At 37.4% G+C, this 13,578-nt stretch overlaps 1 protein-coding gene across 1 annotated transcript in view; it reads left to right on the top strand.

Annotated features, from left to right (window-relative positions):
• Window positions 1-13,578, top strand: part of usp43a (ubiquitin specific peptidase 43a) — a gene marked incomplete at both ends in the record, with an annotated part of 115,077 nt that overhangs the window by 81,087 nt on the left and 20,412 nt on the right. The window contains 4 exons of the mRNA XM_080520258.1: window positions 519-630; window positions 8,858-8,961; window positions 12,548-12,625; window positions 12,841-12,970. Of these exons, the coding sequence (XP_080376384.1) occupies window positions 519-630; window positions 8,858-8,961; window positions 12,548-12,625; window positions 12,841-12,970 (424 nt within the window). The remainder of the gene's footprint in view (window positions 1-518; window positions 631-8,857; window positions 8,962-12,547; window positions 12,626-12,840; window positions 12,971-13,578) is intronic.

Genomic DNA, 13,578 nt, shown 5'->3' with positions numbered 1-13,578 from the left:
GAAAACCAACTACTACTCTGAAACTGAAACTTTTCTGTCAGGGTATGCATCTAAATGATATATTTAGGATCCTGAATACTTGTTTTAAGACGGCACACATCCTCATTTCCTCTCCTTTTAACTTCTCAATGTTTCTATCCACCCCTGCACTCAGGGTTAACTTAAAAAGAAACAGTTGTTTCTTTTAGCAAACAATTGTATCTACTCTGCTTGTTTCTTGATACCAACAGCCTTCAAAATATCAATGAAGGACAAGAGGGAAAGTAATTACTCGATGTACTTGATACCAGGCATTTTTATAGATAAGGTGATTATTTTCCTCTTTTTCTTTTTTTTGCCAGATTCTTAATAAAAGTTGCCTTTTTTTACTTTTTCACTAATCAAGAGTTTCAAAGGCAGTGTAATGATTTTTAGTTGGTTAATTTCCAAAATATTAATAGAAATCACTTACAAATGTCTTTCTTTTTTTTTTCATGTAATCCCAAAGTTATTTGATTTCCTCTCCTGTCCCCGGTCAGGTTCGGGCCTCCATTCCTCATGCTGGAGGACAGAAATGTCTCCTGGGAGCAGCTTCAACAGAGCCTTCTCAGCAAGCTCTATTACCTGATGCTGAATGGATCTCAGGCACAGGTAATGCCAGAACCCCCACGAAACAGAAACATACTCCACCTGTCATCTCACAGCTTTCAGGACCTTGTAGCCACTTGCAGTAAACTCTAGCAAAGCCAAATGCAATTCTCTGTGGAGCTGGAGTTATTGTTTTAAAAAAGAGGACACACTAAAATAGTGTTCCATCGTGTTTTTGTTGAATACTTATTTAAATTAATTTTTTTATTCATCACACTGTCAAGGTGTGAGAATTGATTCCCTGTTTTGCAGTCTGAGTGATTATTTGTTGTTGCAGTTCACATATTTGGAGGGGAGGACTTGTTTTCTTAAATATTTGCTTCAGCATGGTGTCAAAAGTGTTTTGCTTATTAAGTATATGTAGTTGTTTGATTTATTGAAAGCTTCTATCCTCAAACTACTAATACTGTGCTGCTCCAGTTTAGTTAATGTGCAATTAAAACACCGTTTTTTCTTCAACAGATTCAGGGTCAAAGAGGGCTGCAGTTTGTCCATACAATCACAATGAAACCACAAATATCCTAATACACGTGCATAAGGATTGTGAGAGTAAACCAAAGTATGTGGCGAAAAGCACATGCGTGCATAGAGAGAACATGCAAATTCAACAAAAAACAGTATCATTTTCACAGGGAGGCAGCAGTGCCTCAAATATTTCAAATAACTAGAATACTGTAATGTAAGTGGAGTGTGAGCCAATTTAACTTTCATTCCTTGTGGACTGAATTCAGTGTTTTTTTCTCATCGTTTTAGCTTAAAAGTAATTAAAAAGTGTCTCAAAATATTCACACTTTTTCAAAAGGTAAGATGTTTTTACTAATTATGATATACCTGTGTGTAGTCATAATTATCACATTGGAAGATTTAGAAAGCTGCTTGATACCTTTTACGTGATATATTTTGAGATAAGGCATATCTAACAAAACAATGATATTGTTAATTATTTAAGTTGCACCTGTTTTAAGAGCATGTTTGCCTCTGTGTCTGTCTTTGATTTAAAGAAACATTTAAATCTGATTGCATTGTAAACCACTCATCACCGAAAGATTTCTACTAAATTAATTGCGCCATCCTGGATTACAACTGGGGACGTTATGTTTACAAGGGGGCACACAGAGGCAATGTGAGCCTTTTTATGTGAGAGTAATAATGGTTTTATGTGCTGAGCATAAACTGAATTATGTCACCACCCACTCAAACCACAAATCCATATTTTAACACAGTAGTAGAATGACTGTTCTGCAATTCGGACTGAAAATAGAATATTTGTATTATATTGTATTATATCCAAATGCATACCTGCTAACATTCTAAATGTGCATTGACATCCTGCGGCTGTGATGTGCTTTTCTTGTGTTCAGACAGTCTTGTGTGTGAAGATTCTTCTCCTCTTCCTCCTCTCCGTATTTACTGTGAGATTTGACAAAAATCCCAGAAAAGCTTCACTTAAACTTCATTTGTTTCCCCAATCTCAGTTCAAGTGATCTGTACATCATAAGCTGTAATCCATAGCTCTACACCCGCGAGTGCACAGCCACGTACAGCCACCCGTTCACACACGCCAGCCCTGCTGCTGGCCATCGGGTTGCCATGGGCAACGGCCTGGTGACAGGCAATATTTGAGGTGGCCTTATCCAGAGCGAGCAGCTCTCCGCCTTATAATAAAAGAGCTGAGGAGGGAAAGAAAGAAAAATATGAGCCCTTTATTTGCTGACTGCTATCTCACTTCCATAGTTAACTCCTGGAAATCTGTCTGGTCTGACACAGACTGTGAATCCTCACTTACCCTCGGCTATGTTTTGTTTGTAATACAAGCCCGGAGTCCTCAGGTAGATTGATAGGCTGATTCAAGGTTTTTTTTTTTAAGATAATGATACCATCTATATCCAGCAGGCTTTGCTTTCTGTTGATACTTTGTTGTTCTCATTTTGAACTGAAAAGCTCAAAACTACAAAGAAACAAACAACTTCAAGAGAGTAATGATGTGAGAGTCTGAGATAAACGATATGCTGGACTGTCTGATTTTTTCATTTTAATTTTTCTTTTTTTTTTTTTATGTGTTTGTTTATAGAGAGCAGCAAGTGTGAGTGCTTTCTGAGATAATTCATGTCGTCTTTAAAATCCTTGTGCCAATCTGCAAAACGTTGGTGCCATCTAGAGGTGTGTTCAGCGAGTTACAACCAGGGATTGAAAAAAAACCAAATTCCCCTGTGATACTATTCGTCCAGATATTACAATAATTAATTATGATTGTAATAATCCATATTACTCATAAGCATTTTAAAGGGTTTCAAGGTAACACAAGGTAAAACAATGCTATTGTGTGCAGTTTTACAATGTTTTCAGTTATATGTTGTGAAATTCTACTTTTTTGAGATTTAAATCAGGATTTAAATCGGATTTTCAAAATCACGATCTTCTGATACTTGTTGCCAAAGTTGTTGTACTTAAAAAAAAAAACATTTGAAAGCCGTCCTCAGGTCAGAACCTCCTAAATTAAGTAAAGTCTAGTTAGACTGGATTAGACTGAACTGCATTGACAGTTTTCCTCATTAACTGCATTCAAACAAGAAGTAAACTTTTTTCTTAAGTAGAAAGTTGTAAACAAATTAGGCAATTTACATAATAGGCAGTCCATGACTCATATGAATTTTTGGTTGTATTAGATTTTGTAATTGTGCACACCTTCAAGTTGTTTTTAATGTTTTTTAAATTGATCAAAAAACGTTTTCAGACTAACAACTCATGGTTTATTTTGGCCTGAACCAACACAAATTGATTGTTTATGTAGCAGAATATTCACTTATAAAATGCTCTGTTTTCCAAGTAATTGATGGCCCTGATCTGATTAGAAAGTTTAAAGTCAATGAAGAAAGTAAAACTTGTGCAAGCTCCCTGCTGTGCCACTCATCCACATTCACTCAGCCATGGTGTGTTTACATTCATTATAGTCTGGTGGAGTTTCCACTCTTCATTTATTAACTGCAGTCCAGAGCTTTGAAACCTTGCCCCCATGCCCAGATTGCTGGTGTTGACAGCTCCCCTTCAGGGCAAAAGGCTTAGTTCCTGAATTTATTCCAAAACAAACTCCTCATTAACGCAATGGCTCCTTCTTACAATTCTTCTATGTCATGTCATGGATTAGACCAAAATGTGCACTTTATTAATCCAATGATAATTAATCCATGGGTGTTTGTGTAGGTTTCCAATTGCACCTTTAAACCCCTATGAGAGAACTAATGTATTATTCTGTATGCTCAGTTAAAGTAATCTGATCTCTCCTCGAGTATAATTAACTTCATGTGTTTGCAGAAGAAAAGGTTTTGGTTTTTTTTAATATCGGTACTGTGCTGATCACTCTCCGCGAGTACATTATCTGTAGTTCCACCCAGATATAGGAGTCTCATATCAAGGGGGATGTGATAGCTTAAAATCTCTTTCAGAGTGGGACATATTTTTACCCCTGAACTGCTCACCTTGTCTCCAGCATTGCTTTTGTGTTTGAGTTGGCCTGTTTAATTTGAGGTGTAATGGAGTCATGGATCAAATTCTTCCAGCCAAATATTCTCTACTGCCATGAGTTAGGTGACAAGTGTTGTGGTTTCCACATTGAATGGCAATCCTCCTGTGTTATTTCTATCCTTAATTCTTTTCCCCCCATTTAGTTTTAAGTCAATTCAATTTAACTTTTTTTTTTATAAATCAGTGTGATTACCTTTCAGTTTATGGAGGCTTTGGTAAAGTCTCGAAAATGTTTTCTTGCACTTCAATTTGCACTTAGAATTTCAATCACAGCATTGCCGTCCTCAAACTTCCATAGTCATCTTTATTTGTATAGAATAGATTTGTAAATATCTGAGGAAGTCTTTTTTTTCTAGTTTAAATTCCTCATTTAATTATTCAAAGCAAGTGTTTTGCCCTGGATAAGTGCAACAGTGCAGTGATGTCTTTGTCATTCCATATTTTGAATCCATCATCATTAGTTACCAGTTTAAAATCTGGGTCCAAGGCATGCCAGATCAAGAGTTTACTGTCTGTCCATACTATATTTTTTAACCATTTCCCCCCCAGACACTCAATGTTTCATTCATAATTTGTTTTTGCTTCCTTGATGTAGTTTCATCCCCTTTTCTCTGAATATTGTTTGGATATGGTAGTCTTCTATGCTGCACTCTGTCTTTCCACCTTCCCTGGTATAGAGGGCAGCAAGCACATACCAAGAATCTTACTTGTGCAGCATCGAAGTCCTTTTTTAAGATGGGTACCGACAGTCCACCCTCATCTTGATTTCATTGAAGTGTTTTAAATGTATATATTAATTTGTCCCAGGACCTGAATTGTATTTCAGGGATAATGTTTGGAATGGATTGAAACAAGTACATGAGTCTCGGTTGCGTATCATTGTAAGAAAGTTAAATACAGACAATCGTCTGATATCCAATATGTGATATCCAGAAGACAGGAGCACATTACATCTGTTTTAAAGCCACTGCATTGGCTCCCCGTGCGTTTCAGGATCTTTTTTTTTTTTTTCCAACAATGTATTTATTATTTTTAGCTTTTACAACACACAACCTCTCAGACACATATATGTATGTGCTTCTGTTTCTTCACAAGTAATGACAAAATACAAAAATGTTTGGCTTGTAGTATACTTGTGTCAATAATTAAACGTTCTGATTTAGTATATTAGTATGTTTGGGAAAAATTCCCAAAATAAAAAAACAAGTTCCTTAGTTAAGCCTTTTGAGATAATGTGCTTTAATATTTGAGTAACTGCATCCCAAAATTAATGAGTTACTCTACATTCCCAAATGCAGTGGAACAGTGTTCCCTTTTTCATTACCCTTCTTCATTACACTTGAACTACTCCAAGTATCTGGGATGTCAGGGTTGTACTTATTAAATTTAACTGGAGTGATGTAAACTCTCATCAGCCATTTATATTGTAGTGTCCTTAATCTTGAGTTAATAGTTTGTTTTGGGGCTTTTATACAAACAGAATGCCATTCTTCAAGAGACAGATTTATATCTAGGTCCTTTCTCCATGCCTCAAGTTTAATGGTCAAGTTCTCTGAAGCGTTTGACACCAGTAAATTATAAAATTCCGAGATTGCTCCTTTTTTCTGACTGTCTTCAGTGATTAAGGCCTTTTTAAGTTGTTTAAGATTTAAGTAGTTTTAAAAGATTGCTTTGTTGTTTCCTAATAAAGTTCCACAATTGAAGATAGTTGAAAAAGTACCCTTATGGCGTCAAACTGTTTCCGCAGTTTGTGCACCTCCGTAGCGACATCGTTGTGGAATCTCACCTTCTGGTTTTTGTACAGTATTTCCTTCTTTACTCTTGCGGCTCTTAACACCATGTCCTTCTACTGATGGTCGAGGAACCTCATAACCACTGTTCTCGGCGGTGCGTTGGCATCCCTCCTCGGTCCGACCCGGTGAGCTCTCTCCAACGCCAAAGGATTCTGATTTAAAGTCATATCCAGCACCTCAGGCAGCCAGCTCTCCAAAAATGTGCGCACGTCAGAACCCTCGGCGCCCTCAGACAGATTCACCAGTTGGAAGGTTGCTGAGTCCGGACCTCGTTTCTCGGTCAACCATTTGCTCCTCAAGCTGCTTGTTTCTTTTCCCCAGCCTCTCCACCTCCGCCTTTCATCCACTCTGATTGTCCTCCTGCTGAAGGAAATAACCTGATTCTTTGTTATATTTAATTTATAGCCAACTGGCCAAAATCCTCAAGAATTATCATTAAGTTAGGAAAGGTGTGGTCTGGGTTCTAAAGAACCGTGATTACGTTGTCTGCAAACAGTTCTATGACATGTTCTTGTTTTCCTATTTTAACCCCTTTTTAAATTGTCACTTTGTCTAATAGATGGGAAATAAAGATGGACTGAGGCAACAACCTTAATGGGTCCTGTGATGTAAAGTAAATCTGTCTTTTAAATGGCCATTTATTTTAATCCTGGCTGTGGGTTCCTCGTAAAGTGGTTTGATGTCTTGATTGACTGTTTATGGAATCCCCATCTCTCCAGGACCTGATATAGAAAATTCCAACCCGCAACAGAAAAGTTATGATTTCTCAGTAAATGATTTTCTCCGAGTGTGGAGGTCAGATATGATTGAGAGAGACCACAAACTATCATTCTATAAATCCTGCAGGATTAAGTTTAGAATTAGAAAACAGGTGGATGTACTGACATGTATTCATAATGTGTTTCCTGTGCTGGAATTTGTTTTTAGTGGTCAGCATTCAATAAGTTGCAACTGTATGCTGAGGTCATAAGTTCAGTTTATAAGATCCCTCTTGGGAAAGAATGCAAAATATGTGGTCAGCATTGCAGAACTGGCTGTAAAGCGAGTTTAATCTGACCTGGAGCATCACCACGTGAAGTATAAAAATGTAAATAGAGATAAGAACTGCAATATTTTCAGTATAAGTAACTGATTTCCAACTTTGTCGACAAGAGATCACACTGTTTTAATGAAAATAGCAGACAATCCAACACTAACTGAAGTTTAAAGGCCAGTAATCTGCTTACATTTGTACCGTGTAAACACTTCTGTGTTATCTTTGTGGCCTGAATAATTAAATCAGCCAGTGCTGTAACACTGTTTATTATCAGTCAGATTCCATGTAAATGGTACATCTACACCTCTAGTTTCTTCCTACTTTGTCATATTTCATTCCAAGGTTACCGAAAAAGATAACATTTAAAAAAAATGGTGCCAAAGCACACCAGTTCAAAACAGGGGACAATTGCAGCGACATCACAAAAAGGAAGAAAAAAAACCCACTCTACTCATCTGTTCTTTATCAAACTCTGAACAAAGACTGTTTCACAAGAAACACAACAAGCTGGATTAGTCAAGGAAACAAATCCATCTGCCAAACAGAATGTGGGACCATGTCCACCTCTCAGGCACATGGAACAGTGCAAAGCATGATTGGATTGATTCATGGACTGAATGAAAAGATATTGTATAAACATGCCCGGCAGTTTTTATTCAGGGTTCATGGACAATCTGTTCTATCAGTTGGACAGAATTCAATCAGAAATAATAATAATAATAATAATAATAATAATAGTATAAAAACACTTATAAACACCAAAATGCAGATACTGAGACCCAGAACTGAGCTGTACATGTACAACAAGATCAGTGATACAGCAGAGAAAAGTTGTGATCTTATTCATCATGAAAAAGCTTACATCATCAAAGCGTACATGCTATAGGCTGCAGAAATTGTGCATGCTGAGAAATTGCAGGATGTTACCAGCATCGGTCAGAAAACAGTCAACAATTCTCTTCAGACAAAGATCAAATTGGGCTCGAGGTGAGCCCTGCACAATGACATCCTCTCATGCTTCAAGTCTACATGGAATAATTTGAATCAATGAATTTGTCTTTCCATTACTTGAAAGTGGAGTAATATATATCATCAGTGTGCAGCTGTTTAAATAGGACCTACAGTCGTGCAAAAGTACCTTTCATTTTCTTAAAAGATGGTCTGGCCATGTGAAAAATGTGACAATGGATTCACTTCTAGTTCTCCCTTCTTTCATTATTTTTATTGTTCTGGAGTTCACCTTCCCTCTCTGGGTGAACACTCACTGAACTTGTTCCTTGGGTTTTCTTCTGCTCTGGTGACTTCGTTTGATTTCTTTTTTGCGATTCACGCAGTTCTCGATTAGTTCTCACGGTTGCCATCTAATATCTTAGCTAAAGCAACGATTAAACAATTATAAACACTGAAGTGTACTATCCACATTACTTTTTTGGTAATTACTGTATCTTCTTAAATCTGAGGCTGCAGATTTGATTTTTTTGTAATATTGATATCCACCCTTATTAATAATCATGATAAATATCTAATGTAGATATTCATGTTGCTGTATTGCATTAAAATTGTCCAAATTAGTTTCAATTCCACCAAAAATTAAAGGTATGCTTGCATTCTTATATTCATCCCAAACAATGGATCTTATGACATTCCGTTTTGGTTCGCGCAAATGGTTAACAAACAGATCGACTGTAGATTGTGACAGTATGCTTTGCACCAGGGACAACCACCATCTGCCATCGATGAAGCATCTGTTGAAAACAGACCAAACCAAAAGAACATAAACATAAAAACTCATCCCGAAATAAGCTTTTCAAACATGACACTCACAAAGCATTAATTATGCTTTCAGATGTATTTTTAATGTTCACTTCTCTGTCTGCAGAATGTCGGGATGCTGTTTAAAATCCGAGTGGTGGGTGGATCAGCCTCCTATAACTACCTGTCCCCGCAGGACAGCAGGCCACTGCACCATCCTGCTGTTGAAAGGTGGGAAATGTGCATGCACTGACACACATAGAAATATGTGTGTAAAAAAAACATGTATTTATTTACTTGTTTGTTTGTTTGATTGTTTGTTTGTCTATATGTCTACATGGACCACATGCAGTCATGTTTCATCTTGAGTGGACCAGACTGGTGAAAATATTGCTTTAATGACCGTTATATTCACACTCCAAGGTTTTTCTTTGTTGTGGTCACAGTGTATGTTCAGAGATTCTACTGTATTATACCAAGGACATCTGACACTCCAACACACACACATGTGCAGTGCATGTTCCATATGGCTGTGTTTTTTAAATTTGCTAGAGGAGGAAGCACTATCGCAAATGACACTTTCTTCCTTCATGTAGACACAAGTAAAACTAGTGATATCTGGCTTATAGAGTTATTTCTTTGAATACACAAATGTATTATTACTGAGCTGCAGCAGGCAGGATACTTTGACCCTTAAATGAAAAGCTGCTCTTTTCAGAAGTGAACGGCACCCTAATAAGATTATAGTGTACATCAGTGACATCAGTGTGAAGATAAGCCTTTTGTTCCTTATGTGTAATTAAGAAGGTGCTGCAGAGAGCTCTCAGATGTTTCTCTATTCATCTGCATAGAAGGTCAGCCTTCTCTCAAAGCAACAAATGAGATCAGCTATGAATGGTGTGTGTGTGTGTGTGTGTGTGTGTGTGTGTGTGTGTGTGTGTGTGTGTGTGTGTGTGTGTGTGTGTGTGTGTGTGTGTGTGTGTGTGTGTGTGTGTGTGTGTGTGTGTGTGTGTGTGTGTGTGTGTGTGTGTGTGTGTGTGTGTGTGTGTGTGTGTGCGTGCGCGTGCGTGTGTCTATATAAAATAGATTTGCATTTCAGATTCAAATGTAACTTTGCTTCCTTCATGCATGACTGTCACCTTTTAACACAGAAGCTAACCTGGGTATTGATATCAGTACAGAAAGTTTTCAGGCACCATTGTGTCCAAATCCACCCATTTTCTATATCCTTTTTCCAGCTATTCTATTGATTATTATCTATTAACAACAAAATACCAAGAGCCACAATCACATTCAGATCATTTGGAGTCACAGATTTACCTTTCAAACCTGTCTTTTGAAGGAGGAAGCTGAACTGCCAAGAAAGAAAAAAATCTAGTCAGAAACACCGAGATGCACCAACAGATCACTGAGCACCTCAGGAGCTTTTACAATACTGTTTCATTTCTAATTCATAGAGACACTTAAACCTCAAGGGCTTTTTTGTTATTTAGATTTTGGCATTTAAGAAATATCAAGGTTTTTACTATTTAAGCCAAAGATTTAGTGGCATTGTAGGACATACATATATCACATGGAATAGTGTGAGTGTTTTCAGATTCATCCACTCCGGGAGCTGGTTTAAAAAATTACTAGATTCACTCTCTGAAAATGCTGGAGCTATGTGGACACACAAAACAAAAACACACACAAAAAAAAGAAAAAAAAAGATGACACTGGGCTTTAAAGAAAAGTACGTAAAGAAAGAACTTGGATCACCACTAACACTAACCACTGCACCACTGTGTGGCCCCAAAAGTAGTGCAATATCTAGTGATATAACATTTCACTGAACTTATGGTTCAGTTCAAACCTCGGTTAAAAAAAACCCCCAAAAAACCAACTGAGTTGCCTTTATTTTTAATGTGTTTTTTTTCCCCTGCATGCCATATTTCAAATAAGTTATGAAATCATGATGACACTGCAATACAGTAGAACCTCTGACAAGCGGACCCGGTAAGAGCCGACACCCTGTACTGGGCGGACTCGTCACTGCGCACTAATTTAACTATTGACACACTTTAATGAGCGGACAACCTGCCTGACGCGGAAAGGTCGGGCGGTCACAAAATTTGGCCTGCGCAGTCGACTGCAGAGGGTCAGGGCAGACCTTAGCACACAGGATGGATGGCAGTTTTGACATCACGTGTACTCTGTGCACAAGTTTCACTCCCCCTTTACAGCAGAGACATTTGTCATCGTGAACGGTACCTCAGAAGAGATGACACCTGTCTTCAGGGAACACTTGGCCTTGGATTTTAGGGCGTCCTCACGGGTTTTACTGTACATGGAATTTACAACAAATATTTATCAGGTAATAATGCAAATTTTCTGAAATGAAGTGAAGTTTAGTGTCATTATAAATATAGCAGGTAGGAAATTTACAGGTCTTTATACAAGGACATATGTATTTACAGATGTTAACAACAGTGCAGACGTTACTTGTGTGCAACATGTGACTTTTACTGTTGACGGGTGAAAGTCAATTCTGCTTTTACAAAATGTTATGTTTGTTACACTTGTTTGGTCCAGTTATTGTGAGTGATTTTTTACATTTTTTTTATTTTATACCGTCCTGCGAAAGAAATAATTCACAATCTGGTCATGAGTAATTATACTGTTAGCTGATATTTTAGTTTCTATGGTTCATGAAGCTCCTCAACTTTTTCTGCCAGCTGTCAAATACAAATTTGGCAAAAAAAAAAAAAAAAGAAAATAGGAACAATAATAACAGCTGTTGCATGACTCTTATCACTTATGGTTGAAAATCATCCAGTGTGGACAGTGCCCCATATGAGCCTCCTTTATACCAATGATTAAGAAAAGTTATTTAGTTAATTTGAGGACTAATTATTTGGCCAACTTAATGTTTCACAACTTTTGGTTTTTTTTCTGGTGTTTGAGATTGCAGACTTGTTTTTTGTGTTTTGTTTTGTTTTTTATTAAACAATTTTAGATAATATTCCTCATTGACACAGAGTTGTCTGTGACATGAAGTCATCGAATAAATCACTTGAAAGGGAGATAATATTCATAAATGTAAGAGGAGCATTAGTTTATCTAAAAATGGAAAATAGAGAATTACAACTATTGGTAATCAAATGTAGACTGATCAAATTAATTATTTTGTCAGAAAAATAAAAACCCAAAGTTCAAATACCTCAAAAATAAATCTAATTATATTCAGGTGTGTCTTCAGCTTCTGCAGCACAAATATGCAATTATATGCAGTGAACCTCATGTTCACAGTGAACAGTGTGAAAACCTTAGATCTTTTTGGAGGGTGAAAGAAAACTGCTCATAATGAGATTCAGTCAACATGTGGTGATGCTGGAAGTCTCCCGACTGTTTCAATGTGAAATATGAACACGGCTTCAAAAGTAATGACACTCAATCTTAACGTGACTGCAATGCATCACTTGTAATTCATCATCTTCTCGGAAAAACAAAAAACGCCTGCTGATAGCATTTAGAAATCAAATGCTTTGGCGCTCTCCCTTAACTATTTAGCTATTGAATGCTGATGCTGTTTAATGAGATCAGAGCAACCAAGCCAAGCTTGGATTTGTACACGCTGGTCTCCGCGGTAAAGCCAGGCTTCATCTGTCGCCCCTCCGCAGACTCCGAGACTCTGAGAGTATGAATCTGAAATGGAAAAAAAAAATTCAAAGGAGCTTTGTCACTGAGGCTGTATTGTCCGTGTCTTTTTTGGGGTTAAAACTTTTGAAGATGTGTGGCCAGAAAGGAAAGTAATTTGGTTGTTTCTCTCTTTCCATAGAGCTCTAAAATTATGTGGCCCAGGGGGACCTCCTCATGTGAAGCTGGTTATTGAGTGGGAACATAGTTCTAAAGAGTGGTAAGTATTATCCATAGGTATAGATGCCTGTAGTGTAAATCAAAGCACATTTTGCCCAGACATGCACACAGAGCTGAAAAGCCTTCCTGTTTTTGATTTAAAATGCTCAGATCTGAAACCAGACACAGATTCTCTCTTTCTCTATGAAATGACTCAAACTCAGACTGGAGTCACAGTCCTGCCACTTTTTTTAATAATTATTATTATTCCTTCAGTCTGTTTGGCAGCATCCAGGAGGAGGTGGTGAAGGATGCAGAGAGTGTGAGGAACCAGCAGCAACAGCACCTTCAGCAGCACAGCTGTACCTTGGACGAGTGCTTCCAACTGTATACCAAAGAAGAACAGGTGAGACCGAAAAAGATCTACCGGCATGCGTACCTACTTCAGAATCACATTAAAAAAAACTGCTGCAACCTAAAATGCACAGAGATTCACAGCTTTCTGATGCCCCTTTGCTTTATGCATCTTGCTTGAAAATATCTGAAACATCAGATTTTTTTTCCTTCAGATAATATATGACATCATTTTGAAATGTATGTATTAATGGAAGACCAGCAAACAGTACGAAATGCATACAGTATAGATAAGAGGAAAGGCAATTCCCCAGCATAAGCGGTAACCTGCCAATCTACAATAGTGCGTGCAGGATATAAGCAGGAACAAGGGAAAACTTGAAACAATTGAAACATGACTCAAAACCTCATGATAGAGAGAATATATATGGTATATAAAATTTATATTCCAGAAGTGTTGTACACAAATATTAATGATATATGCAGCCCAATCAGAAAATAAAAAAAAAAAATTTGATTTTAAACACTTAAAATGATGAAAGCACTTATAAACCAGAACGAGTACTCAGTAGAACGCATGCCTTGGCTTGTGAAACCGAGTTAGCATCGCGAGCATGATAGCTGTTAGGGCATATCGATTCTAACTAGGTAGGTCAGGTA

The sequence above is a fragment of the Blennius ocellaris genome, assembly GCF_963422515.1.
Source record: "Blennius ocellaris genome assembly, chromosome: 3".
NCBI classification, from domain to species: Eukaryota; Metazoa; Chordata; class Actinopteri; order Blenniiformes; family Blenniidae; genus Blennius; species Blennius ocellaris.
This window is presented reverse-complemented; position numbering and strand designations above follow the sequence as displayed.